The 26,913-nt window shown below is 38.3% G+C and overlaps 1 protein-coding gene across 1 annotated transcript in view; it reads left to right on the forward strand.

Moving 5' to 3' along the window:
* ATXN2 (ataxin 2) overlaps positions 1–26,913 on the forward strand; it is a 119,052-nt gene that overhangs the window by 28,688 nt on the left and 63,451 nt on the right. Inside the window, 4 exon segments of the mRNA XM_027124760.1 lie at positions 4,452–4,488; positions 6,531–6,590; positions 7,072–7,143; positions 7,730–7,880. Of these exon segments, the coding sequence (XP_026980561.1) occupies positions 4,452–4,488; positions 6,531–6,590; positions 7,072–7,143; positions 7,730–7,880 (320 nt within the window).

Genomic DNA, 26,913 nt, shown 5'->3' on the forward strand with positions numbered 1-26,913 from the left:
TGGATGGTACCACATTGTGTTTATACATTCGTCAGTGGACATTTGGTTTTTTCCCACCTTTTGCCTTTTGTGAATAAAGCTGCTGTGAACATTGGTGTACAAATATATGTTAAAATCTCTGCTTTCAATTATTTTGGGTATACATTCAGAAGTGAGATTCCTGGATCATGTGGTAATTCTATGTTTAGTTTTTTGAGGAACTGCCATACTATTTTTCACAGTAGCTGCACAGTTTTGCATTCCTAGAAACTGTACAAGAGTTCCAGTTTCTCCACGTTTTTGTCAACACTTGTTATTTTCTGTTTATAATAGCCATTGTTTGTTTATAATAGCCATCATAGCTCATTGTGGTTTTGATTTGAATTTTCCTAATTACTAGTGTGATTTGAGCATCTTTTCATGTACTTATTGGCCAACTGTATAAACTTCTTTGGAGAAATGTCTGTTCAAGTCTTTTGCCCATTTTTGAACTGAGTTGTATGGTTTTTTTTGATGTCGAGTTATAGGAGTTTTTTTTTTTTTTTTGCGGTACACGGGTCTCTCACTGTTGTGGCCTCTCCCGTTGTGGAGCACAGGCTCCGGACGCGCAGGCTCAGCGGCCATGGCTCACGGGCCTAGCTGCTCTGCGGCATGTTGGATCTTTCCGGACCGGGGCACGAACCCATGTCCCCTGCATCAGCAGGCGGACTCTCAACCACTGCGCCACCAGGGAAAGCCCTGTAGGAGTTCTTTATGTATTCTAGATATTAACCCGTTATGAGATATGTGCAGGTATTTTCTACTGTTCTGTGGGTTGTCTTTTTACACTCTGATACTGTTTTTTGCACAAAAGTTTTTAATTTTGATGAAATCCTTTTTATACATATTTTTTCTTATGTTGTATGCCTTTGGTGTCACAGTTAATAAATTATTGCCAAATTCAAGGCCATGAAGATTTTCCCTTTTTTTTTTTCCCTAAGAGTTTCATAGTTTTAGCTCTTAGCTCTTAAATTTAGGTCTTTGGCTCCTTTTTTTTGGGGGGGGGGGGTGCTGCGTTGGGTCTTAGCTGCGGCAGGTGGGATCTTTCATTGCAGCGTGCAGGCTTCTCTGTAATTGTGGTGCATGGGCTATGTTGCCCCGCAGCATGTGGGATCTTGGTTCCCTGACCAGGGCTCAAACCTGTGGCCCCTGCATTGGATGGTGGATTCTTAACCACTGGACCACCAGAGAAGTCCCCAGAATCATTTGTTGAAGAGACCTTCCTTTGAATGATCTTGACCCCCTTGTTAATAATCAATTGCCCGTAAATATGAGGGTTTATTTCTGGGCTCTGTATTCTATGCCGTTGGTTTTTATGTCTGTCCTTAGGCCAGGACCACACTGTTTCAATTACTGTAGCTTTGTGATGAGTTTTGAAATTGGGAAGCCACACTTTGCTTTTGATCTTTGTGTACCTTTAAATGTTATAATTTTTCCTGCATATTTTGTTTTCTTCACATGCCATTATTTGTTGAAGGAACTGTCATCTCTTAAGTGAAATTTACCACATCCTGGATTTTACGGACTTGTAACCTTATGGTATCAGTTAACTTACTCTTCTACCCAATGTTCCCTCTAAACTGGTAGATAAATACACTTGATTAAATCCAGGCTTCCACTGTGTCATATCTGAAGGCTTTTTTTTTTTTTTTTGACTTAAGGAAATTGTAAAAAGCAAGAAGAATGATATAATGAACCCCTGCACACCCATCACCTGGCTTCAGCAGTTACCAACTCATGCCAGTCTTTTTTCATTTATAACCCCGTCTATTTTCTCCCTCCTGTATTATTTTGAAGCAATATGAACTCTTTATTATTATTTTTGTAAATTTCTTTATATTAATTTGGCATTTTGATTCACATTTTAACCTCATGTTCAGTGGTTATTGGAAATTTAGAATCCTGGATATTGTTGTTTTGCTAAATCTGATCTGTCACATTATAGGTATATTTAGGACTAGGATATGACCTTAGCTTTTTTTGAGAGTCTTTTTTTTTTTTTTTTTACTGTATGAAATATTAGAATGCTTTTCCTGAAATACTAAAGGAAAAGAGTAAAAGTCAAGCATAATCTGAGTGGATCCAAAAAAGAAAAAAACAAGAATGAACGTGGGCTTTACCAGTTTCAGAGAATGTTACTGTGGTATGCTAACATTCCCTTTGGGTGTCCACCCACCTGGTAGATTAGTGGAAATCAGTGGTTTCTATACTGATTTTGTACGTTTATACCACTCTGAGTCTTTTATTTTCCTTACTGACCAGTTTGTTCTACTAAGTAAACTGGATTGATTCAAAGATACAACTGTACAATCAATTAAAAAATAATGTGACTTCTGTAATGGAGTTTTATGTTTTAAATTTTTTCGCGGGCCTCTCTGTTGTGGCCCTCCTGTTGCGGAGCACAGGCTCCGGACGCACAGGCTCAGCGGCCGTGGCTCACAGCCCTAGCCACTCCACGGCATGTGGAATCTTCCCGGACCAGGGCACGAACCCATGTCCCCTGCATCGGCAGGCGGACTCTCAACCACTGCGCCACCAGGGAAGCCCGTATTTTAAATTCTTTTAAATAGCATTGTGGGGATGCTGCATAAGTTTAAGGGCACTTAATTCGTGTCATTTGTTTAAGTCTTTTAACTGTGGCATCACAGCAACCACTAGGATAAGATAAAATGGCAAGACTTAGCCATTTTTTAGTCTTTGACGGGACTTCCCTGGTGGTCCAGTGGCTAAGACTCCACGCTCCCAATGCAGGGGGCCAGGGTTCAATCTCTGGTCAGGGAACTAGATCCCACATGCCGCAAGTAAGAGTTCGCACGCCACAACTAAAGATCCCACACACGGCAACGAAGATCCCACACGCCACAACTAAGACCCAGCGCAGCCAAACAACAAACAAACAAATAAATAAAATCTGTTTGTCTTTGGCTGCAGACTACAAATAAATAGAAAAACAGTACATTCAAATGGTATTTAAAAGATGTAGAAATTGGGTTAGGCTTTATTGTCAAGTTCATTCCTTGTGATACAATGTCAGAAAGGCAACATAATCTAGAAATGAAAAGTCTATGCTTCGGATCACCTGGTTTAAATACCAGCTCTGCTGCTCTTGAACTGGATGATTTTGGTCAAGATATTTAGCTGCTAAGGTACAGTTTCCTTACCTGTAAAGTAGGGGAGAGATTTGACATAATGCTTACCATAGTGTCTGGTTTGTCATGTTTTATAAATGATAAATTATTGGTCATATTCCTTAAGAATAAGGAATTTATCTGTGCTGTGTGAGAGGTAGAATGTTAGAAGTGGAAGGAATCTCAGGTGATTTGATTGAAGACATTATTTTCTGTCTTCTTTTTTTTCTTTTGGCCGTGCCACACGGCATGTGGGATATTCCCCGACCAGGGATTGAACCTGCGCCCCCTGCTTTGGGAGCACGGACTCTTAACCACTGGACCACCAGGGAAGTCCAAAGACATTACTTTCTAGATGAGAGAAGGTAAATGAGAGTTGGAGACAGTCAGCTGACATCGGATTGCTAATATCAGTACCGCTTTTCTGAGAATTGGCACCATTCATACTGCTGGGCTTTTTCACCTGAATTGTGCTTCTCTTTGAATGTTTGAAGTTTGTGGCTTTATTTGAGTGTTGTGATTATTTTATTAGAATGAGATTACAATACTGTTACTCAAGAGTAACTAATTTTACTTTATTAATTTTTTTATCATTTCATAAAGGGCCTAATTTTTTCCATTGGAGCAAGCCTTACAGTGTATTATGTTTTCTAAGTTCACTTGAAAATAGAGTTCATGTTACTGGAAATTACTTGACAACTGATGTTGGTGTACTGCACTGTTTCAGAGGGAGGGGTTTGGCAGGGAAAGGCACTTGTTATATAGATCCTGACAGAGGCACTTATTATTTAAAGTGAAAGTTCTTTGAATGATTCAACTTATTTTCAAATATCTATCTGCAGTTGTAAACACAGTACCTATTTTTAGAGGTGAGGGAAAAATATGGGCGGTAACTTGATGTTAGTCAAATATGTCAGTTAAATCAGGAATAGAATCTATATTTTGCTCCTGGGTAGCTTTTTATAACAGAGTGAGTGGTTACTTTTGGAGTAGAGATTATTATATTTGGTATTGGTTATTTCTTTAAATAGGTTGTTTTTATTTTTACTTTATTTCATTTTGATTGTGGTCACATTTCTTTCCTCCTTCCTCCCTCACTTGACCCCTACCTGTTCTGGGCCTCTGAGCCAGCAAAGCGCAGCGAGAGTCATACTTATGTAGCCTTTATACTTAATATTAGATGAGCCCTCCCCACAGATAGCCTGTGTGTTTTTGGATGGAATTATAAGATATTTTAAATTTGAAAAAAATTTTTAGCTTGTTTAGCCTGTTGAATTTCATAAATATAACATTTAATCTTTTCAGAGGCCGAAACAGTAGCAAAGGACTGCCTCAATCTACGGTGAGTAACTTTAATGTTACTTGTTTGGAAAAATTGATAACTAAAATATGATTTCTAAACCACAGACCAAAAGCCAAGGCCAAAAAATAAATAAATAAATTGTCTTCTATCTCAGATAACCTTTGCAGATTAATATGGTTAGCTGTAAGACCATTAGCTATATCAATTGGTTTTTTTTTAAAATATAAATTTATTTATTTATTTATTTATTTATTTATTTATTTTTTGCGTTACGCGGGCCTCTCACTGTTGTGGCCTCTCCCGTTGCGGAGCACAGGCTCCGGACGCGCAGGCTCAGCGGCCATGGCTTCCGGGCCCAGCCGCTCCGCTGCATGTGGGATCTTCCCAGACCGGGGCACGAACCCGTGTCCCCTGCATCGGCAGGCGGACTCTCAACCACTGCGCCACCAGGGAAGCCCTATAAATTTATTTATGGCCGTGTTGGGTCTTCGTTGCTGTTCACAGGCTTTCTCTAGTTGCAGTGAGCCGGAGCTACTCTTCGTTGTGGTGCATGGGCTTCTCGTTGTGGTGGCTTCTGTTGTTTCAGAGCGTGGGCTCTAGGCGTGCGGGCTTCAGTAGTTGCAGCGTGTGGGCTCAGCAGTTGTGGCTCGCAGGCTCTAGAGTGCAGGCTCAGTAGTTGTGGCACATGGGCTTAGTTGCTCTGCGGCATGTGGGATCTTCCCGGACCAGGGCTCGAACCCGTGTCCCCTGCATTGGCAGGCAGATTCTTAGGACTTCCACCTGCCACCAGGGAAGTCCTATCTGTTGTTTTTTAATGATGACTCTATGTGTAAAATGCAGAATTATCTGTAAATTATATTTTTATTTTTCATGCTTAATCATAACAACTCATTTGTTCTTTTATAAATGACTAAAGGCAAATATAAATGATTAATGAGGTAAATGGAACACTGGGACTGGAGTTTTCAAAACTTTGGGGTTTTGTTTTTGAAATAATGTGCTTTTATTTCTTTCATTTTTCTCCCTTGGAAAAGGGCCTTCTGGTTTTAAATTTTGGAATTTTATCAGTGAAATTAAGCTGGGCACAAAGGACAGAAGGTGCAAGTTCCACAAGATGCAAGAAATATAAATGAGAAGCTGTCACTATTTTTTGAGACTTCACCTTTATTGTGGACAGATTTTCTTCTTTAGAATCAGGACACATGCTTATGTAGTGTGTAATAAGGAGTGATGTGGTTTATTAGACCTTAGAGCAATATCATTGATTCAGATATGCTAAGAGAAGATAGTCAAGGGTCTTCTACAGAGGTTCCCCTTCTACCCCATTTATTTTATTCTTTTATTTTTTTAAGCATAGGATTGATTGATTGATTGATGGCTGCATTAGGTCTTCGTTGCGGTGCACAGGCTTCTCATTGCAGTGGCTTCTCTTGTTACGGAGCACGGGCTGTAGGTGCGCAGGCTTCAGTAGTTGTGTTTCGTGGTCTCCAGAGCTCAGGCTCAGTAGTTGTGGCACATGGGCTTAGTTGTTGTGTGATATGTGGGATCCTCCTGGACCAGGGCTGGAACCCGTATCCCCTGCATTGACAGGTGGATTCCCAACCACTGCGCCACCAGGGCAGTCCCTACCCCATTTATTTTTTAAGGTATATTTAACCCTATTTAGTGTACAGTTCTGTGAGTTTTGATGTATACAATTGTGTAACCACCACCACAGTCAAGGTAATAGAACAGTTTATCACCTCCAGAAATCCCTCATGCCAGTTTGTAGTGAATCCTACTTTTCAGTCATTGACCTGTCTTCTGTTCCTGTGGTTTTGTCTTTCCTCATATATGGAAGTTCACTTTTGATTTTTTGTATCATGTATAGTCAAAACATTGTTAGTTGTTATGACTGATTTCACTTTTGAAAACTTACACTCCATAAGGAGGCAAAAGATTGTAGTAAACCAAATCTCCCTTTAATGACTGTAAGATATTATAAACCTAACTAAATATTTTGTAACAAAAGAAGTGTTAACTTTAATATATATACAGAGATAAATAATGAGTGCCAATAATGTTTTTTCTTAATATTCCAGATTTCTTTTGATGGAATCTATGCAAATATGAGGATGGTTCATATACTTACATCAGTTGTTGTAAGTTATCAGAGTATTGGGGAGAAACTGCCTTGTGAGTGGAATAAAATAATTTCATGAAGTTAAAATGTGAATGATTCTCAAAGTAACATTTCTTAGGTCATGTTTAATCAGGATGACTAGAAAACAGATGAGAACTCTATTCAAGCCATTGCAACTCACTATAAAAGTGTTCTTGTTAACCCTGCTGTGTACGAAATAATGTTACTAGTTGATTGTCCTTACTGCATTATTTTGTCGCTTAATAAAACTGGAGTCAAAAATACTAAATTTCACTATTTAAACTTATACTGCAGACTCTGAGCAAGGCCTCCTGAAGAATTTTGAGAATTTGGTGTATTGTTAATGTTTTAAAATTTTTTATTCTGTCAGTGGTTACGTAATATGTTGAATGAAGCTATTAAAAAGTAAAATGAAAGCAGTTATCCCCCATGACTTCATAGCACAGTGTTTCTTTGATAAATTAATTGTATGTTTTTAGGGATCCAAATGTGAAGTACAAGTGAAAAACGGAGGTATATATGAAGGAGTTTTTAAAACATACAGTCCTAAGGTAATTTTTACTTTTTTTCTTTTTTTTAAATGTAAACCCCCTTGAATCATCAACTACTGTATATGTTTGTATGACTTCCTTGTAGTGTTTATTAGTTTCTGATTTAGCAATTTATAGTTGTGAGGCAGGTATGTTTGTCACATTTTCATGCATAGTACTTTACTTTTAATGCGCTGTTTAAAACCACTTTGAATGATTTCGCTCTTCAGTTTCAAGTACTGATTACTTTATAGACGGGTTTGTGTATTCAAAAAGACTTCTTGCTCTTTGTGCTTATTAAAATATTTTTGCCTTTGCAAGTATTATGGACTAGAAGAGTGGTCTGGCGTTTCATTGTTTTCCTCTTTACCACTATTGTGCTTAAGACAGACCATGGTAGTAAAGACCAACTTTTAGATGAGAGGATTTTTGAATATTGGAATAGATAGTAGATCATATTTCTGAGAAAAAGGTATGATTATAAGGATGTCTTGAGATAATTTTTTACCAAAGGCATATAAGAAATAGTACCTTGATGTGCTAAAGTATTCTTGTCAGATTTTATTTTATAAATGTTTTGAATATTTACTTATGTTATTCTTCCTAGTGTGATTTGGTACTTGATGCTGCGCATGAGAAAAGTACAGAATCCAGTTCGGGGCCAAAACGTGAAGAAATAATGGAGAGTATTTTGTTCAAGTGTTCAGATTTTGTTGTGGTACAGTTTAAAGATATGGACTCCAGTTATGCAAGAAGAGGTGAGTTTTGATTTCCTAAATATGCTTCATGGTTTATTAGATATATTCAGGCAAAGACTCTCTGCACTAATCATACAGACTTTTCTTTCTTCTTTCTTTCTTTTTTTTTTTCAAGAAATAAGAACTTTTTTGATTAAGACAAATGGAAATTTTAATGGACTTTTTTGATTAAGAGAAATGGAAATTTTAATGCACTTTTGCTGGAAAATATTTAAAACCTCGGGGGAAGATTCCTTGGTACTTTTGGTAGGATGAATAATGAGAGTTTGTATTCTATTAAAAAATAGTTTGTAAAGAATTTTCTAAAGTTTTATGATCAAGAATGCTACTGATTATACTCAACTAAAAATTTCTTGTCCCATTTGACTTAGTGTTTTAGCTTATATGTTTTTAGTTTTATAATGTTTATAAATAATACTTACAGTTTTACTATGCTTATTGTTCTGTAAATAGTTTTCTAAGTTGTAAAGAAATCAAAGCACAGGGCTAAGGGAGAAAGGCAGAGAGCTATGGATAGAAAATGATTGTCTAATGAAGTTGAAAAACGTAAAGAAGTAGAACATGTATACTGGAAGAAACATTCAGAGTATGGGACTATGTTTTAAGAATATAAAAGCGGTGATGCAGTTATGTTAAAATTTAGTCTGTTTCAGGTGTCTGTTGAGGAGGAAGATATGGGAATTGCTGTTACTCATTTGGAGAACATACTCTGCAGTATTGAGTGTTCAATAACACATTGAAAGGCTCTCCTGAGCAATTTTGAAATTGGTTCTAAAATTCTCAAATGATTTTTTTGGGGGTGGGGTTCAAATTCTGTAGTCATTTCTATTGCAGATTATAACAGCAGTTCTTGATTTTCATTATTCAGTCTATACCAACAGTTGTTTTCATTGTTGCACTGATTATGCTGTTATTTAGAAATTACAAGCCTCCAGAAAGTTAAAGTCTTTCTCTTGGACCTCTTAATAAGGTTTCACCTTTAGTTAGATTGCTTTTTCAGAAGCTGGCCAGGCTAGATACTCTGTAGCTGCTTTTGCATTGCTGATGAAAGCACTGTGTTTTGATCTTGTGTTTTCCTAAATGTCTGTGTCTTTGATTCACAACTCTTTGTCTAAGAGTCCTTCAGTGGCCTGTACAAGGAAACAAGTCTGTTTTTAGCGACTGCCTTTGGAGTTGATTATGTTTATGTCCAGGAGCACAAAATTATTTATATTTATACTTATACTATTGAAGTATTTCACTGTTTTAAATTTAAAAAGTGACTTGGATCATAAGTCAAAAGGAAAAATAAAATTTTAGTTGAATTTATCACTTAGCACTCTGGAAAAAGTATTGGCAACAACAGCAACAGATGTTCCCTGGTCTATTGGGTACCAGGCCATTTAGCTAAAAGCCATTCACAGTATGCTTTGGTTTTTGTTCTTAAAGGTAATTGGCATTTCCCAAGTTTGGAAAGGTAAATATTGCTTGAAGACATGTATGGTATCCATCCCATTCATTGATCCCATTAAAAATTAATGTCTTTAAATTTTTACTTTATTTTATTATTTTATTATATCTTTATTTCTCAGGTAATGTGTGTTTATTGTAGAAAGCCAAGAAAATGCAAATCAGAGCAACAGCTTTGACAGTGTTCAGTACACTCGTAAGGGGATGGATGTATTTTACTATGTACATAAATAGTTTTTTTGATGAGGACATGTAGTAGTGGAGTAATTTCAGGTATTTTATTTAAAGACTGTAGTGGTTTAGTGAATTATACAATTCTGTCCAGTGCATAGTATCCTGAAAATAGTATTAAGTCATGTGTTTAGGATTTCAGTTCTCTTAATCCTGATTCTTAACACTATCCTGGCAGAAGTTGCCTTTATAAAAGTATTAGTTTGGAAATACTATAGAGAAAAATTTTTTAGAGTAATTAATTGGCATAATTTATTGTGAAAATTAAGGCACTTAGTACTGCTTTTAGATTTATATTATTTTGTGTTAAACACATACTCATATTTTTAGTCTCCTTGAGTAAAGGAAGGTAGGATTTAACTAGTGATTCTTAGTGCTGGTTTCATATTTTAGTCTCCATGGGTTTTAAAAATTGCCTAGTTCTCACTTTTGGAGATTCTGATTTCATTGTAATTAGCCTGGGTGAGGGTCTGAGTATTTGATTCTGAGGTGTAGTCAGGCATGTGAGCCGTGAGTTTCATATGATAAGATCCTAGGAATGGCTCTGTTCTGGAGGTCATGAGGATTTGTACTTTCTTTCCTTACCTCACAGTGCCCTTTCTGTCTCAGAATTGTAGATTATCTTGAATAGTCCCCACTGGTATCAGTTTGATACCACTTTGCTATGTTTTAAATGGGTAGATGGATTGAGGGCTTTTTTTTTAAGGATTAATGGAAGTGAATGAGTGATAAGAACAAAAAAACTAGTATTACATCGTAGCTTCCTAAAAGAAGAGGGAAATTTGTTTCCTTTCTGAGCTTTTATCTTATAATTCTGTTCTGTAATAGTACTGTCAACATCTTAAGTTGATCATACGTAACTAAAATCAAGTGCCTATTCTATGTGTTGGAGTCTGTGCTAAGCATTTTATGAGCATTTTTTCATTTAATCATCACACCTTCTTTCTGAAATGGGTGTGATTATTATCCACATGTTGTAGGTGAGGGAACTGAGACATGATTAATTAACTTGATAAAGTGAGGACACAAACGCAAATGCTGTCTAACCCCAAGTCATGCTCTTAAACATTGTCCTATAGTGACATAAATTATGTGGTCTAATTTATTGTTTAGCTGAGCTGGTTCAGAATTAATCTGGATTTACCTTAAAGGATTTCCCCACAAATAAAGCCAAAAGTAAAAAACAAAATTCTCATGCAGAATAAATATGCAGATTATTATATTGTTCAAAAATTCTTTTCCTTTTTAAATGTTTGGCTTTCTTTTGGGGAAAACTGCTTAGAGTTAGTAAGGTCAATGTGGTTTTTAAGTTTTTAATGCTAACTTCACTGATTTTAATAAGGTTTAAAAGTCATTCATATACATATGCAAATGAATAATAGGCCTAGAAATAATTGATATCTTAGGATATGGTGAATAAGTTTCATCTGACCTCTTGAATGTTGTACACATACCAGTTTGATTTATGGGCAAAGTGAAAAGTAGCTTTACATCTTGCAAGCCGTGGGTTCATTTTGCACATGTGTAATTAGAAGAGACCATCAGATTATCACTGGAAAATTAGTGTGTGTTTTATCTTTTATTTGAATTCCAGTGCAGACAGATCTGGGATGCTCTCATTTTCCCCTTTTCATTTTGCCATCTTTTTTTTAGGGCATTCAGCTGCCTTTGTATCTGTCTACCTTGGAATTGGCATATTGTTGCTACTCGATTTTTACTTGGTTTTCTGTCTCTTTCCAACATCCCTTTCTCATCTCCTTTTTTCCTTTATTCTCTTTCTGCTCTTCCTATTGCTCCTTTATTCATATGTTGCTCTTTGATTTAATACCCCAACTCAACTGTATTTTAGTTCTGTGGCTTCTCTTCTTTTGTACTTCCTTATCCCATTCTCTCTCATGCTTCTTCTGCTTCATTTCCTTTGTACTATTCTCAGCCTGTAGAACAGGGATCAGCAGACTTAAAGCCTGTGGACCAAATCGACTCATCAATAAATAAAGTTTTATTGAAACACAGTTATGCCCGTTCATTTATGCATTGTCTGTGGCTGCTTTAATGCTACAGCCATAGAGTTGAATAGTTGTAATAGAGACTATATGGCTTTCAAAGCCAAAAAATGTTTACCATCTGGCCCTTTATAGGAAAAGTTTGCCAAGTCTAGACCTAGATTATTTTCCCTACTGCATTTCAGCTGTTATGGTTGTTCAAAAATACATATTGTACCAGCTTTAGTGAAATAACACAGAACATATTTTGTCTCAACACTCATCCTTTGACTCTAGATTCATCTAGTACAGTGTAATTTCATCTAATTCCTTATTTCAAGTTAGATTTAGTCTTAAGACTCACTTTTGCTTGCCAGCTCCTTTGTCACAGTAAGTGAAAAACCATACATGAGAAAATTGGTTATTGGGAATGCTCTCTATAATCAACTGTCCCCTCCCCCATCTACAGATTTATCTTCCCCCTTGCCATCACTGTTCTCTTTCCTTTGGCTTTAGTAGAGGAGATATCTCACTTCCTGTTTAATACCAGCTTCTCCAGTCATGCCCTTGACTCTGTCCATTTTACCATTCCTGCGTTCTTGCTCTTTTATGTCACCTCTCTGTGTCCAGACTCTTCAACCTCTTCCTTTCCACTTACTCTTTCCCTTTAGCCTGACAACTGGTTCAAGTCCTTCTCATCCTAAAAAGGATCCCTTTTTATCTTGAATTCTTCTAACTACTGTTCTGTATTCCTTTCTTATCCAAATTTCTTAACTCGCATTTTCTACTGACTCCTCCCATGAGGAGTAGTCTGCCTTTTATGCTTACAACTTGGAAACTTCTGAGGCTACCAGTAACCTCTAGTTGCTAGATCTTTTGGACTGTTTCAGTCTTTACTGCTGCATTTGACACTGTTGATTTCACCCTCCTTCAGAAGCTGCTCCTCTGTTTTTCATGGGTCTTATTAATCAGTTCTTTCCTGCTTTATTCTTGGGCTTCATTTCTGTCACACTGCCCTTCAATGTGTTTGTGTTCCCCTAGGGTTTCTTTTTTTCTTTCTTTTCTTATGACATGAACTTTTTTTTTTAATAATAACAATTTTTTAAATTGTAATTATTTGCTTGAGTGTCTCTCTCTCACTTTTTCCCACCCCTCTTTTGTTTGTTTGTTTGTTTTGGCCATGCTGCGCGACATGGCGGGATCTTAGCTCCCCGACCAGGGATCAAACCTGTGCCCCCTGCAGTGGAAGAGCAGAGTCCTAACCAGTGCACCACCAGGGAATTCCCTGACACGAGCTTTTAAGGTTTAGTCTCTTTAACAACTTTATTTATTTATTTTCTTTCTTTCTTTTTTAATTTTATTTTTTTATTTTTGCCACACCTTGCAGCTTGCAGGATCTTAGTTCCCTGACTAGGGATTAAACCCGGGCCATGGTAGTGAAAGTGCCAAATCCTAACTACTAGACCACCAGGGAACTCCCTTTCTTTCTTTGCCCACTGCTCTTACCCACATGTCAGTCGCTTATATACTCTCATAATATCGGCTATCACATAGAAGCCTCCTCTCCAGCATCTCTCCATCATTGCCCTTATACCATGTCGTATTATAATTAGATGTTTCTGTCTCCCCCATTATGAGTTCTGTGTGTATGTATACTGTATTTTTTTCATCCTTGGAGCCTAGTATGGTGTTTTGTCACACAATATGCTCGCAATATAAATGTGTTTTTTTTTTTGGGGGGGGGGTGCTGAGTTGGGTCTTTGTTGCTGCTTGCAGGCTTTCTCCGGTTGTGGTGAGAGGGAGCTACTCTTTGTTGCTCTGTACGGGCTTCGCATTGCGGTGGCTTCTCTTGTTGTGGAGCACGGGCTCTAGGTGTGCAGGCTTCAGTAGTCATGGCACATGGGCTTCTATAGTTAATGGTGCACGGGCTTAGTTACTCCGCAGCATGTGGGATCTTCCTGGACCAGGGATTGAACGTGTGTCCCCTGCATTGGCAGGCGGATTTTTATCCACTGCGCCACCAGGGAAGTCCCAATAAATGTCTTTTGAATGTGTGAAATTAGGGCCTTCATATACTTTTTTTAAAAATATATTTATTTATTTATTTATGGCTGTGTTGGGTCTTCGTTTCTGTGCGCAGGCTTTCTCTAGTTGCGGCGAGCGGGGGCTACTCTTCATCACGGTGTGCGGGCTTCTCATTGTCGTGGCTTCTCGTTGTGGAGCACGGGCTCTAGACGCGCAGGCTCAGTAGTTGTGGCACACGGGCTTAGTTGCTCCGCAGCATGTGGGATCTTCCCAGAGCAGGGCTTGAACCCGTGTCCCCTGCATTGGCAGGCAGATTCTTAACCACTGCGCCACCAGGGAAGCCCCATATACTTTTAAAGAAGCAGGTTCATGCAAAGAACAAGAAAGCCATAAGTGGTCTTATGTCTACAGCCAGGCAGCAAATACTTACTGAGCTCTGTAATGTATTCATTGCTATGCTAATTGCTATAGACAGTACAGAGAAATTGAAGACCTAATATATTTTGGGTCCCTTTTGAGAACTTAGGGATACTGTATACCCTCACCCTACACAAAACACATACGCAGAGACTTCTAATTTAATTCTGTGGTGTTCACTGTTTCCTAGGGAGTTCATGTACTCCATGTTAAGAAGCTCTGCTGTAGGCATTTTCAGAGTTGGAGATACCAAAGCATGTGAAAGAATTCAGGAAAATGGAAAGTTGAAATTGGTGGCATTGAATCCCATATGGAGTTCAGAGACATGAAAAATTGTGTATGTTGTAGTAGTTGGAGGAAGTCGGGTTGTGAATGTGTGATTAGAGAGCAGTGAGAAATAAAACTGTACAGTTTATTTTATTCTGGTGTTGCACTGTTTTGTTTTCATGTGGTCATCCTATATGTCTGATAGGGTGGGGTCCTATGAGTAACAAAGAGGGATCTTTTCTGAAGGGCATGACATTAGGAGTGCCATGTCAGTCGCTAAGGAAGAGGCAGATCCCAGAGCAGGATGTGGCCTGAGAATCCTTAAATTCTGTGTTCCAGATTCATTCATGGGTGGTGCTCTAGTATGGTGGGGCTGGCCACAGCCTTGCAGCTGAGTAGGCACATTCTTGGAGCAAGGAGTGCAGTAGGTTCTATAGATGGGCAGGAGGTGCTAACATTGGACAGGCAGGCAGCTCTAAAGCTGGAGAAGTGATTGGGATCGACAGCCTGCCCTTTGGGCAGGAGGTAGGATAGGCCCTGTGGTAGGTAGGCAGGTGGGGTGATAGATAGGCAGGTGGTCTTGTGGCTGGCGTCTGTCCAGGAAGCTGAGCAGGAAAGCCCTGTCAGGGGGTTGTCTTGGGCCTGTGGGCTTTGGGAGTAGCTTTTCTAAGTAAGTCCATGTTCTAATAGTCTTCTGTTAAAACTGTACTGTTAGAAAGTTTACTACCTCAGCCTTGCTGTGGGCTAGTTAGAGAAGGATGTATGTCCATGCCAGGGCCAAACAGTAAATGGAGATCCATCAGCATTTACTGAGGCCAGTATGGAGGTGGCACAGAGTTTATTGAGATTTAAAAAATTAAACAGGTATGGTGGAACAGGTGATGGAAACCTAAGCAGTAGTAGTTTCCCTACATAATAGGGAAGTATTGCATGTTTATTAAAATATATGGTTTCATTTATTAAAATTTTATCTCTATATGTTTTTAGAGCATACAGAAATTATCTGCTATATTCTTCATGTTTATAACTTTTCTATTTTTAGTTTTTCAAGGAACCTCCATACTGTTCTCCATACTGGCTGCACCAGCTTACATTCCCATCAACAGTATAGGAGAGTTCCCTTTTCTCCATACCCTCTCCAGCATTTATTATTTGCAGACTTTTTGATGATGGCCATTCTGACCAGTGTGAAGTGGTAGTTTTGATTTGCATTTCTCTAATAATTAGTGATGTTCAGCATATTTTCATATGCTGTTGGCCATCTGTATGTCTTCTTTGGGGAAATGTCTGTTTAGGTCTTCTGCCCATTTTTTGATTGGGTTGTTTGTTTTTTTGATATTGAGTTGTATGAGCTGTTTGTATATTTTGGAAATTAAGCCTTTGTCGGTCTCATCATTTGCAAATATTTTCTCCAATTCTGTGGGTTGTCTTTTCGTTTTGTTTATGGTTTCCTTTGCTGTGCAAAAGCTTATAGGTTTGATGAGGTTCCGTTTGTTTATTTTTGCTTTTATTTATTGCCTTGGGAGACTGACCTAAGAAAACATTGCTACAATTTATGTCAGAGAATGTTTTGCCTGTGTTCTCTTCTAGGAGTTTTATGGTGTCATGTCTTGTATTTAAGTCTATGAGCCATTTTGAGTTTATTTTTGTGTATGGTGTGAGGGAGTGTTCTAACTTCACTGATTTACATGCAGCTGTCCAGCTTTCCCAGTACCACTTGCTGAGGAGACTCTCTTTTCTCGATTGTATATTCTTGCCTCCTTTGTTGAAGATTAATTGACAGTAGATGTGTGGGTTTATTTCTGGGCTCTCTATACTGTTCCATTGATCTATATGTCTGTTTTTGTGCCAATAAAAAAGGTAGCATTCCTGAACTCCCTAGTAGGTAATTCAGACAAGTCCAGGACATTTTCAGGAAGACAGTTTACTTGGTAGTATTGTCTAATGCAAGTACACCCAGTTACTGTCTGGTTTTAGTTTTATTTTTTCTCTTGCTCTGCAGAGTCTCAATAGAGTCTTATGAACGCCAGATATATTAAAAAACTAGTAATACAGCAGGGCAATAAAGGAGTGTGGATAAATTGTCTCCACCTTAATTTCTGATCAGACCTGGCAAATAGTTTTAAGTGAGAATGTGCACTTGAACAGTTGGTCTTCTAATTTATACTCCAGAACAACAGTCTGAATCTGTAAAATGTTTTATATATCTGCAGAGGAAACAGAATGGTGTTTGTATAGCTGTTTAAGGATTGGAATTAATTTTGTCTACTGACTTTTTCTTAACCTATTGCCAAACACTTTTGCTATAAGTTTAAGAGTTGTTGTAAAAAGACTACTGTATTGGCTAATAGTATTGGAAGACACTTCCCACATTCTGTTTTCTGATTCCTGAATATTTCTGAATTTACCTTGGATTTTTTTGCCCTAAATCTTCTATAAAATCACTTTCTTCCCCCTTTCCCTTCTGTGTCTTCCCTTAACTTTTGACTTGAAAACAGTACCTTTTATTAAAAAAAACCCTCAAACAAAATTAGACTATCTCATTCTTTCGGATGGCATAGGCTAAAGGCTCCTCCTCCCGCCTCAAAATGGGGTTCTGAACCAGGAGCATAATGGAGAAACTGAAAACAGAATGTTCACCTCCGGATACCACTCTACAAAGTGTATCTTTCTATTGAGGTTTTTGTTAGAATTTTGCCTGACCTATTTTGGAGATAATGTAGGAATTAGAAATCTAATGTTCTGTGGCATCTATCACCTTGTTTTTTAAATACAGCAGGCCTCGCGAAGTGGACTTCGATTTTTCTCTTGTTCTTCTGTGTTACATTAATCTGGCTTTGCTGTAGAATTGGTTGTGCATTTGATCCTGTGGAATCTTGACTACTGATCTTCATTCACATTTTTCAAAGGAATCTGGTTTGTGGGTTTAAATTTTTTTCCCTGGTACTTGGTTGATTTTTTAAGTCAAATATAGCAGCATTTTTTAAAGATATTTTCAATTATTTTATTTTATTTTATTTATTTATTAATACATCTATATTGGAGTATAATTGCTTCACAATACTGTGTTAGTTTCTGTTGCACAACAAAGCAAATCAGCCATATGCATACACATGTCCCCATATCCCCTCCCTCTTGAGCCTCCCTCCCATCCTCCCTATCCCACCCCTTAAATCATTGCAAAGCACCAAGCCGATCTCCCTGTTCTATGCTGCTGCTTCCCACCAGCCAACTATTTTACATTCGGTAGTGTATATACGCCTGTGCTACTCTGGCTTCACCCTCCCACCCCATGTCCTCAAGTCCATTCTCTATGTCTACCTCTTTATTCCTGCCCTGCAACTAGGTTCATTAGTACCCTTTTTTTTTAGATTCCATATATATGCGTTAGCATACGGTATTTGTTTTTCTCTTTCTGACTTACTTCATTCTGTATGACAGACTCTAGGTCCATTCACCTCACTACAGATAACTCAGTTTTGTTCCTTTTTATGGCTGAGTAATATTCCATTGTATATATGTGCCACATCTTCTTTATTCATTCATCTGTTGATGGACAGTTAGGTTGGTTCCATGTCCTGGCTATTGTAAATAGTGCTGCAGTGAACATTGTGGTGCATGTCTCTTTTTGTTTTTTTCTCTCTCTCTCTCTCTCTCACACACACACACACACACACACACACACTGTATCTTATTTTTACAAGATATAAATAAACTGACACCAGCATTTTAAATGGATGACCACAACAAAAGCAACAATGATTGCAATTACCAAACATGAAACACACTCGTACTATGTCATAATATTGATATTCAGTCCAGTAATCCTCCACTGTAACAGCTCCTTTACTTTGCAGTGAAAATTGATTTGTATATATTTTGCCTCTGAGTCCTTGTGGGATTTTTTTATTATTATTATTCAAACAAAGTCACAAAAACTATAATCATCCTCATCAGTTCACTCAGTCCCATGTAATTAATTTTTTTTCTTCTTGATCTTTTGTTAGCACTTTTATGAATTCATTAGTTTTCCATTAGAGTTCTGAAAATGCTTATTCATTCAGTTCAGCAGTATAGTCAGTTACCAGAAACCTGTACTTGTCAGAGTCTTTTCCATGAATTCCTTGAAGATGAAACCCTTTTATAGGAACATTTTTGCAAAAGCATCAGAGTACACCCAGAACTGTCTGTAAATGACAAAAGACTTAAAAATGACCATGGTTAAAGATTTGATGAAAGTTTATAATAATGCAATTGACAAGGAAATTTAGTTATTTCTGAGATATACATTTTAAAGTAATAACTAGAATTATGACTTATAACATTATACCAGAACATAAAAGATTTTTAGGAATTTCATGTAATGTCTGAAACATTTATATTAACATATTTCCATACAAATAAACCAAAGAAAGTTTAGTATTGGTTGTTTTTTGGTTTGTTTGTTTTTTTATATGCAGGTTCTTATTAGTCATCAATTTTATACACATCAGTGTATACATGTCAATCCCAATCGCCCAGTTCAGCACACCACCATCCCCACCCCACCGTGGCTTTTTCTCTTTTTGAATTATGGTTTTCTCAGGGTATTGTCCAGTAGTGGGATTGCTGAGTCATATGGTAGTTCTATTTTAAGTTTTTTAAGGAACCTCCATAGTGTTTTCCATAGTGGTTGTATCGATTTACGTTCCCACCAACAGTGTAGGAGGGTTCCCTTTTCACCACATCCTTTCCAGCATTTATTGTTTCTATCTTTTTTGATAATGGCCATTCTGACCAGCGTGAGGTGATACCTCATTGTAGTTTTGATTTGCATTTTTCTAATAATTAGTGATGTTGAGCATCTCTTCATGTACCTCTTGGCCATCTGTATGTCTTCCTTAGTGAAAAGTCTATTTAGGTCTTCTGCCCATTGTTTTAACTGGATAGTTTGTTTTTTTGATATTGAACTCCATGAACTGTTTGTGTATTTTGGAGATTGATCCTTTGTCTGTTGTTTCATTTGCAAATATTTTCTCCCATTCTGAGGGTTGTCTTTTGGTCTTGTTTGTGGTTTCCTTTGCTGTGCAAAAGCTTTTAAGTTTAATTAAGTCCTGTTTGTTTATTTTTGTTTTTATTTCTGTTATTCTAAGAGGTGGGTCAGAAAAGATCTTGCTGTGGTTTATGTCAAAGAGTGTCTTTCCTATGTTTTCCTCTAAAAGTTTTATAGGAAACTTTTTTATGTCAAAGAGTGTCTTGTCTTACATTTAAGTCTTTAATCCATTTGGAGTTTATTTTTGTGTATGGTGTTAAAGAGTGTTCTAATTTCATTCTTTTACATGTAGCCGTCCAGTTTTCCCAGCACCACTTATTGAAGAGGCTGTCTTTTCTCCATTGTATGTTCTTGCCTCCTTTGTCATAAATTAGGTGCCCATATGTGCATGGGTTTTATCTCTGGGCATTCTACCCTGTACCATTGATCTATATTTCTCTTTTTGTGCTAGTACCATACTGTCTTGATTACTGTAGCTTTGTGGTATAGTTTACAGTCGGGGAGCCTGATACCTCCGTTTTTTTTTTTCCCCCCTCAAGATTGCTTTGGCTATTTGGGGTCTTTTGTGTTTCCATACGAATTGTAAGATTTTTTTGTTCTAATTCTGTGAAGAATGCCGTTGGTAGTGTGATAGGGATTGCAGTGAATCTGTAGATTGCTTTGGGCAGTATAGTCATTTTCGCAATATTGATTTCTTCCAATCCAAGAGCATGGTACATTTCTCCATCTGTTTATGTCATTTTTGACTTCTTTCATCAGTGTTTTATAGTTTTCTGAGTACAAGTCTTTCGCCGCCTTAGGCAGGTTTATTCCTAAGTATTTTATTCTTTTTGTTGCAGTGGTAAATGGGAGTGTTTCCTTAATTTCTCTTGCTGATTTTTCATTGTTGGTGTATAGGAATGCCAGAGATTTCTGTGCATTAATTTTGTATCCTGCAACCTTACCAAATTCAGTGATCAAATCTAATAGTTTTCTGGTGGCATCTTTAGGATTTTCTATGTATAGTATCATGTCATCAGCAAATAGTGACAGTTTTACTTCTTCTTTTCCAATTTGTATTCCTTCTATTTATTTTTCTCTTGATTGCCATGGCTAGGGCTTCCAAAACTATGTTGAAAAAGAGTGGCGAGGGACTTCCCTGATGGCGCAGTGGATGGGAATCCGCCTGCCAGTGCAGGGGACACAGGTTTGAGCCCTGGTGCAGGAGGATCCCACATGCTGCGGAGCAACTGAGCCCACATGCCGCAACTGCTGAAGCCCGTGTGCCTAGAGCCTGTGCTCCACAGCAAGAGAAGCCTGCACACTGCAATGAAGAGTAGCCCTCACTCGCTGCAACTAGAGAAAGCCCGCGCGCAGCAATGAAGACCCAATGCAGCCAAAAATAAATAAATTAATTAAAAAAGAAAAAAGAGTGGCGAGAGTGGACATCCTTGTCTTATTCCTGATCCTAGTGGAAATGCTTTCAGTTTTTCACCATTGAGTATGATGCTTGCTGTGGGTTTGTCATATATGGTCTTTATTATGTTGAGGTAGTTTCCCTCTATGCCCATTTTCTGGAGAGTCTTTATCATAAATGGGTGTTGAATTTTGTTCAAAAGCTTTTTCTGCATCTATTAAGATGATCATATGGGTTTTATTCCTTAATTTATTAATGTGGTGTATCACATTGATTGATTTGCATATATGAAGAATCCTTGCATCCCTGGGATAAATCCCACTTGATCATGGTGTATGATCCTTTTACAGTGCTGTTGGATTCTGTTTGCTAATATTTTGTTCAGGATTTTTGCATCTATGTTCATCAGTGATACTGGTCTGTAATTTTCTTTTTTTGTGATTTTTTTTTTTTCTGGTTTTGGTATCAGGGTGATGGTGGCTTTGTAGAATGAATTTGGGAGTGTTTCTCCCTCTGCAGTTTTTTGGAAGGGTTTGAGAAGGATCTGTGTTAGCTCTTCTCTAAATGTTTGATTGAATTCACCTGTGAAGCCATCTGATCCTGGACTTTGGTTTGTTGGAAGATTTTTAATTACGGTATCAATTTCATTACTTGTGATAGGTCTGTTTATATTTTCTAATTCTTCCTGGTTCAGTCTTGGAAAATTGTACCTTTCCAAGAATTTGTCCATTTCTTTGTGGTTGTCCATTTTATTGGCATGTAGTTGTTTGTAATAGTCATTGTATTTCTTCAGTGTCAGTTGTGATTTCTCCTTTTTCATTTCTAATTTTATTTATTTGTGTCCTTTCCCTTTTTTTCTTGATGAGTCTGGCTAAGGGTTTATCAATTTTGTTTATCTTCTCAAAGAACCAGCTTTTAATTTTATTGATCTTTGCTGTTGTTTTCTGTTTCATTTATTTCTGCTCTGATCTTTATGATTTCTTCCCTTCTACTGACTTTGGGTTTTCTTTGTTCTTCTTTCTCTAGTTCTTTTAAGTGTAGGGATAGATTGTTTATTTGAGATTTTTCTTGTTTCTTGAGGTGAGATTGAATTGCTATAAACTTCCCTCTTAGAACTGCTTTTGCTGCATCCCATAGGTTTTGGGTCATCATGTTTTCATTGTCATTTGTTTCAATGTATTTTTTAAATTTCTTCTTTGATTTCTTCAGTGATCTCTTGGTTATTTAGTAGCGCACTGCTTAGCCCCCGTGTATTTGTGTTTTTTTACAGTTTTTTTCCTGTAATTGATTTACAGTCCTATAGCGTTGTGGTCAGAAAAGAAGCTCGATACGATTTCAGTTTTCTTAAATTTTCCGAGGCTTGCTTTGTGACCCAAGATGTGATCTATCCTAGAGAATGTTCTGTGTGCACTTGAGAAGAAAGTGTATTCTGCCACTTTTGGGTGGAATGTTCTATAAATATCAGTTAGATCTATCTGATCTGTTGTGTCATTTAAAGCTTGTGTTTCCTTATTTATTTTCTGTTTGGATGATCTGTCCACTGGTGTAAGCGGGGTGTTAAAGTCCCCTACTATTATTGTGTTACTGTCGATTTCTTCTTTCATGGCTGTTAGCATTTGCCTTATGTATTGAGGTGTTCCTGTGTTGGGTGCATAAACATTTGTAATTGTTATATCTTCTTCTTGGATTGATCCCTTGATCATTATGTAGTGTCCCTCCTTATCTCTTGTAATAGTCTTTATTTTAAAGTCTATTTTATCTGATAGGAGTATTGCTACTCCAGCTTTCTTTTGATTTCCATCTGCGTGGAATATCCTTTTCCATCCCTTCACTTTCAGTCTGTATGTGTCCCTATGTCTGAAGTGGGTCTCTTGTAGACAGCATATATATGGGTCTTGTTTTTGTATCCATTCAGCCAGTCTGTGTCTTTTGGTTGGGCCATTTAATCCGTTTACATTCAGTGTTACCAATATGTATGTTCCTATTACCATTTTCTCAATTGTTTTGGGTTTGTTTTTTATGGGTCTTTTCCTTCTCTTGGTGTTTCCTGCTTAGAGAAGTTTCTTTAGCATTTGTTGTAAAGCTGGTTTGGTGGTGCTGAATTCTCTTAGCTTTTGTTTGTCTGAAAAGCTTTTGACTTCTCTGTCGAATCTGAATGAGATCCTTGCTGGGTAGAGTAATCTTGGTTGTAGGTTTTTCTCTTTCATCACTTTAAGTATATCTTGCCACTCCCTTCTGGCCTGCAGAGTATCCACTGAAAAATCAGCTGATAACCTAATGGGGATTCCTTTGTATGTTATTTTTTGTTTTTCCCTTACTGCTTTTAATGTTTTTTCTTTGAATTTAATTTTTGCTTGATTAATATGTGTCCTGGTGTGTTTTTCCTAGGGTTTATCCTGTATGGGACTCTCTGTGCTTCCTGGACTTTGGGTGACTATTTCCTTTCCCATGTTAGGGAAGTTTTCCACTATAATCTCTTGAAATATTTTCTCAGACCCTTTATTCTCTTCTTCTTCTGGGACGCCTGTAATTCGAATGTTGGTCTGTTTAGTGTTGTCCCAGAAGTCTCAGAGATTGTCTTCAATTGTCTTCAATTCTTTTTATTCTTTTTTCCTTATTCCACTCCTTGGCAGTTATTTCTGTCATTTTGTCTTCCAGCTCACTTATTCATTCTTCTGCCTCTGTTATTGATTCCTTCTAGTGTATTTTTCATTTCAGTTATTGTGTTGTTCACCTCTGTTTGTTCTTTAGTTCTTCTGTATCTTTGTTAAACATTTCTTGTATTTTTTCAATCTGTGCTTCCGTTGTATTTTCGAGATTCTGGATCATCTTTACTATCATTACTCTGAATTCTTTTTCAGGTAGATTGCCTATTTCGTCTTTATTTATTTGGTCTTGTAGGTTTTTTACCTTGCTTCTTCATCTGTGACATGTTTTTTTGCCATCTCTCTTTTTTTTTTTTTTTTTTTTTAATGAGTGGGATTGTGTTCCTGTTTTACTGGTTGTTTGGCCTGAAGCTTCCACCACTATTGGGTAGAGCTGGGTAGGTTATTGGGTAGAGGTGGGTCTTGGTGCTGAGATGAGGAACTCTGTGAGACCTCACTCTGATGAGTATTCCCTGGGGTCTGAGGTTCTCTGTTAGTCCAGTGGTTCGGACTCGGAGCTTCCACCGCAGGAGCTTCTGCCTGAACCCAGGCTCGTGAATCAAGATCCCGCAAGTCATGTGGGGCAGCAAAAAAAAAAAAAAGAATTAAAAAGAGAACAATAACAAAGTAAAAAATAAAATTAGACTAGGAAACTAACAGATGTTAGAAAGAATGTAAAAATAATAATATAGATGAATCAGCAACCGGAAGGTACATCAGTACCGCAGTAGTAAAAAAGAGAAAGGGAAAAGGGAAAAAAAAAGGGAGGGGGGGAAGGCCTTGGCCCTGGAGAGCAGGGCCTAAACAAGGGTGAGGTTTGGGTGGTGGGCAGAGCCAATGCTCAGGACCCACAGGGCTGGAAGGAACAGAAGGGGCCCAGGTGTGCCCCCCACCCCTGGTCTCAGGGCAGGGGACCTCACCTGGGAGCCCAGCAGCCTTCCTGGGCTCGAGTGGGCACGGCAAAGGCCCTCCTCTCCTCTCACCTGCTCCTCTGGTCTGAGTTCTGGGAGGGCCCCTCCCGCCTGCCTCTCCTGATCTCTTGGGCCTCCCTCCTATGCCCCCAGGACCAGTGTGGCTGGCTGGGGGTGGGGGGAGGGCCTTGGAGGGCAGGGGACTGGCCTGGGAGCTCAGCAGGTTCCCCTGCCCCCAGTGGGCAGGGCAGTTGCTCTCTGCCCTTCTCCTGCTCCCCCTGGACGCTCCCTCCCACCTGCCACTCCTGATCTCCCCAGCCTCCCTCCTGTGCCCCCAGGACCCATGTGGCCTGGATGGGGCTTTGTGCGGGGGGAACTGGCTTGAGAGCTCAGCAGGCTCCACTGCCCTAGTGGGCCAGGTGATTGCCCTCTGCTTCTTTCCTGCTCTTCCTGGAGAGCCCCTCCCACCTGCCTCTCCTGATCTCCCTGGCCTCAGGGGCACCAATCTCGTTTGGCCTCCACTTCTCTCCCCTTGGTCCCCCTACATCCCACTGGTTTACTCTGGGGTTCCTCCTGTCTTCTTGGGGGTCAGAGTTCCCCACCAGCGGCCGGCAGGCGCCCTAGTTGTAGGGAGATGCTAAGTCTGTGTCTTCCCACACCACCATCTTGACTCCTCCCCCCAGCAGCATTTTAAGTGATAAAATTTCTGAACAATTTCAGCTCAACTTTTAATTTAGCTAATTTAAGGTTTTAAGAAAATTGCTTTTCAGATGTTAAATTACTAATTATAGTGCCTTTATGTTACATAAAGGGCCCAGTAAAACTAAGGTGAAATATTTTATCTTAAAAATGTTTTGCCTAAAGTTTTAACTAGGGAATCCAATTTGTACATCTCACAAACAGAGTTTATTAGTAGGGGAAATAAGAACTATTGCATATTTATTTATTTATTTACTTTTGGCCATGCTGCGCCACATGCATGCATGCGGAATCTTAGTTCCCGGACCAGGGATCGAACCCTTGCCCCCTACAGTGGAAGTGCAGAGTCTTAACCACTGGACTGCCAGGGAAGTCCCCAGAACTACTGCTTTTTAATATTTAAGTAGGATATGTTTTTCTCTCAGGAATATTTTTGTTATCTCATTTTATCATAGTACTATAAAATTTTGTAATTCGTTTTGTATAGGAAGAATATCAGGTTTCTTCATTATTGATGCATGCTGGTGCAGATTGGTGCTGCCTAAATAGAGCTTCTGGGTCCAATTACTTTATTCAAACTTGTGATAAAGTATATTGTAACATCAAAAGCATTTGTATGGTTGTTTATCGTGGAAGCCCTGTATCCTTTGCACTTGCTGAATGGTGCACTGATCGAGATGTCTGTCCTGTTGTTTAGTCATATTCTAGGCTTTTCCGTTGGTTTCCATCAGAGGAACAGAAACACAAATTAATTTGTAAATTGTATTTTTAACAAGAACAGAACTTAGGTATTTGCTTTTCCACATCAGTTGATTCTTTCCAGACTTTGGTCAAAGGGGTACTTAGGTCAGATCTCAGAAAAGAACGATTTGGGTGGTTTGGTTTGATTCTAACTAGAAAACCATAGAGTCTCTCTTTAAATTTTTAATTAATTTATTTTTAACACAAGGAGTGATGTTTGGACTGAAAATAAGAGAGTCTTAACACTGTACTTTTCCTTTTCCTTGAAGTTGCTTGTTGCTCAGGAAAGAACTTCTTCATGTGGCATACTGTGTTTCTTAGAGCTCATTGTTGCTGCTTTTCCTCTCCTGTATTTGCACTTTTGAAGCTGACATCCTTGAGCTCTCTTGCCTACTTCAGCTGTTCCAATAGTCTCCATCTCAGTTCTCTTGCTAAGGCTCTGTCATTTCTTCCTTGAATGGTAAATTTACTTTGAGTTACAGGACTCAGAAACTTTCTGTAATGATCACAGTCAAAATAACTATTGCTCTAGGCTATATTATTTTGTTGTCAGACATCTCATCCCTTGTTAAAAAATCTACAGTGACCACTGTTGCTTACGGAATAAAGTTGGGATGCCATACCTTGGCATTCAGGGCCCTCCCCAGTGGAACTTCTCTTTTTCAACCTCATCTCTCATTATTCCCCAGTATTTATCCGCTTCTTGACCTAAGGTGGTGTTTTCTGCATGCTAGATATTCTTCTCTCCATTTTTGAGCTTGGTTATCTTACTGCTGGATTTATTCTCCACTCTGAATATCTTCCTTCCTAACTAGAATTTTAGATACTTTTTCAAGACCAAGCTCAAATCTCCTTTCCTCTTTAGAGTCTTCCCTGACCTTCCCAGCTCACTGTGGTCTGTTTTGATTGCCTATAACAATGTATTCTAAGCTTTACTACATTTTATTTTCAGCACAGAATAGTTTGTTCCCCCCTACCCCCAAGGAAATCTCATGCTGAATCCCACTTATAAGGCAGTGGTGGGGGAGGGGATTGGGAATTATCCTAGAACCTTACTTATTCAGCTTTTGCTCTGTCTGCTCAGGTACCCTTAAGAAATCAGATTTCATGGCGCACAGTTGAAAAATCAGTTGTCTTACCTCATGTACTGAACACTCAGCTTTACAAAGCAGTGTATATCTTTTTGTGAGTGTATTTTGTCTCTCCCAATGCATTATAATTTTCTGGAGTTCAGACGT

Source organism: Aethalodelphis obliquidens, unplaced genomic scaffold (genome assembly GCF_003676395.1).
Source record: "Aethalodelphis obliquidens isolate GAN/ISIS:26980383/991018 unplaced genomic scaffold, ASM367639v1 scaffold28, whole genome shotgun sequence".
Lineage (NCBI taxonomy): Eukaryota > Metazoa > Chordata > Mammalia > Artiodactyla > Delphinidae > Aethalodelphis > Aethalodelphis obliquidens.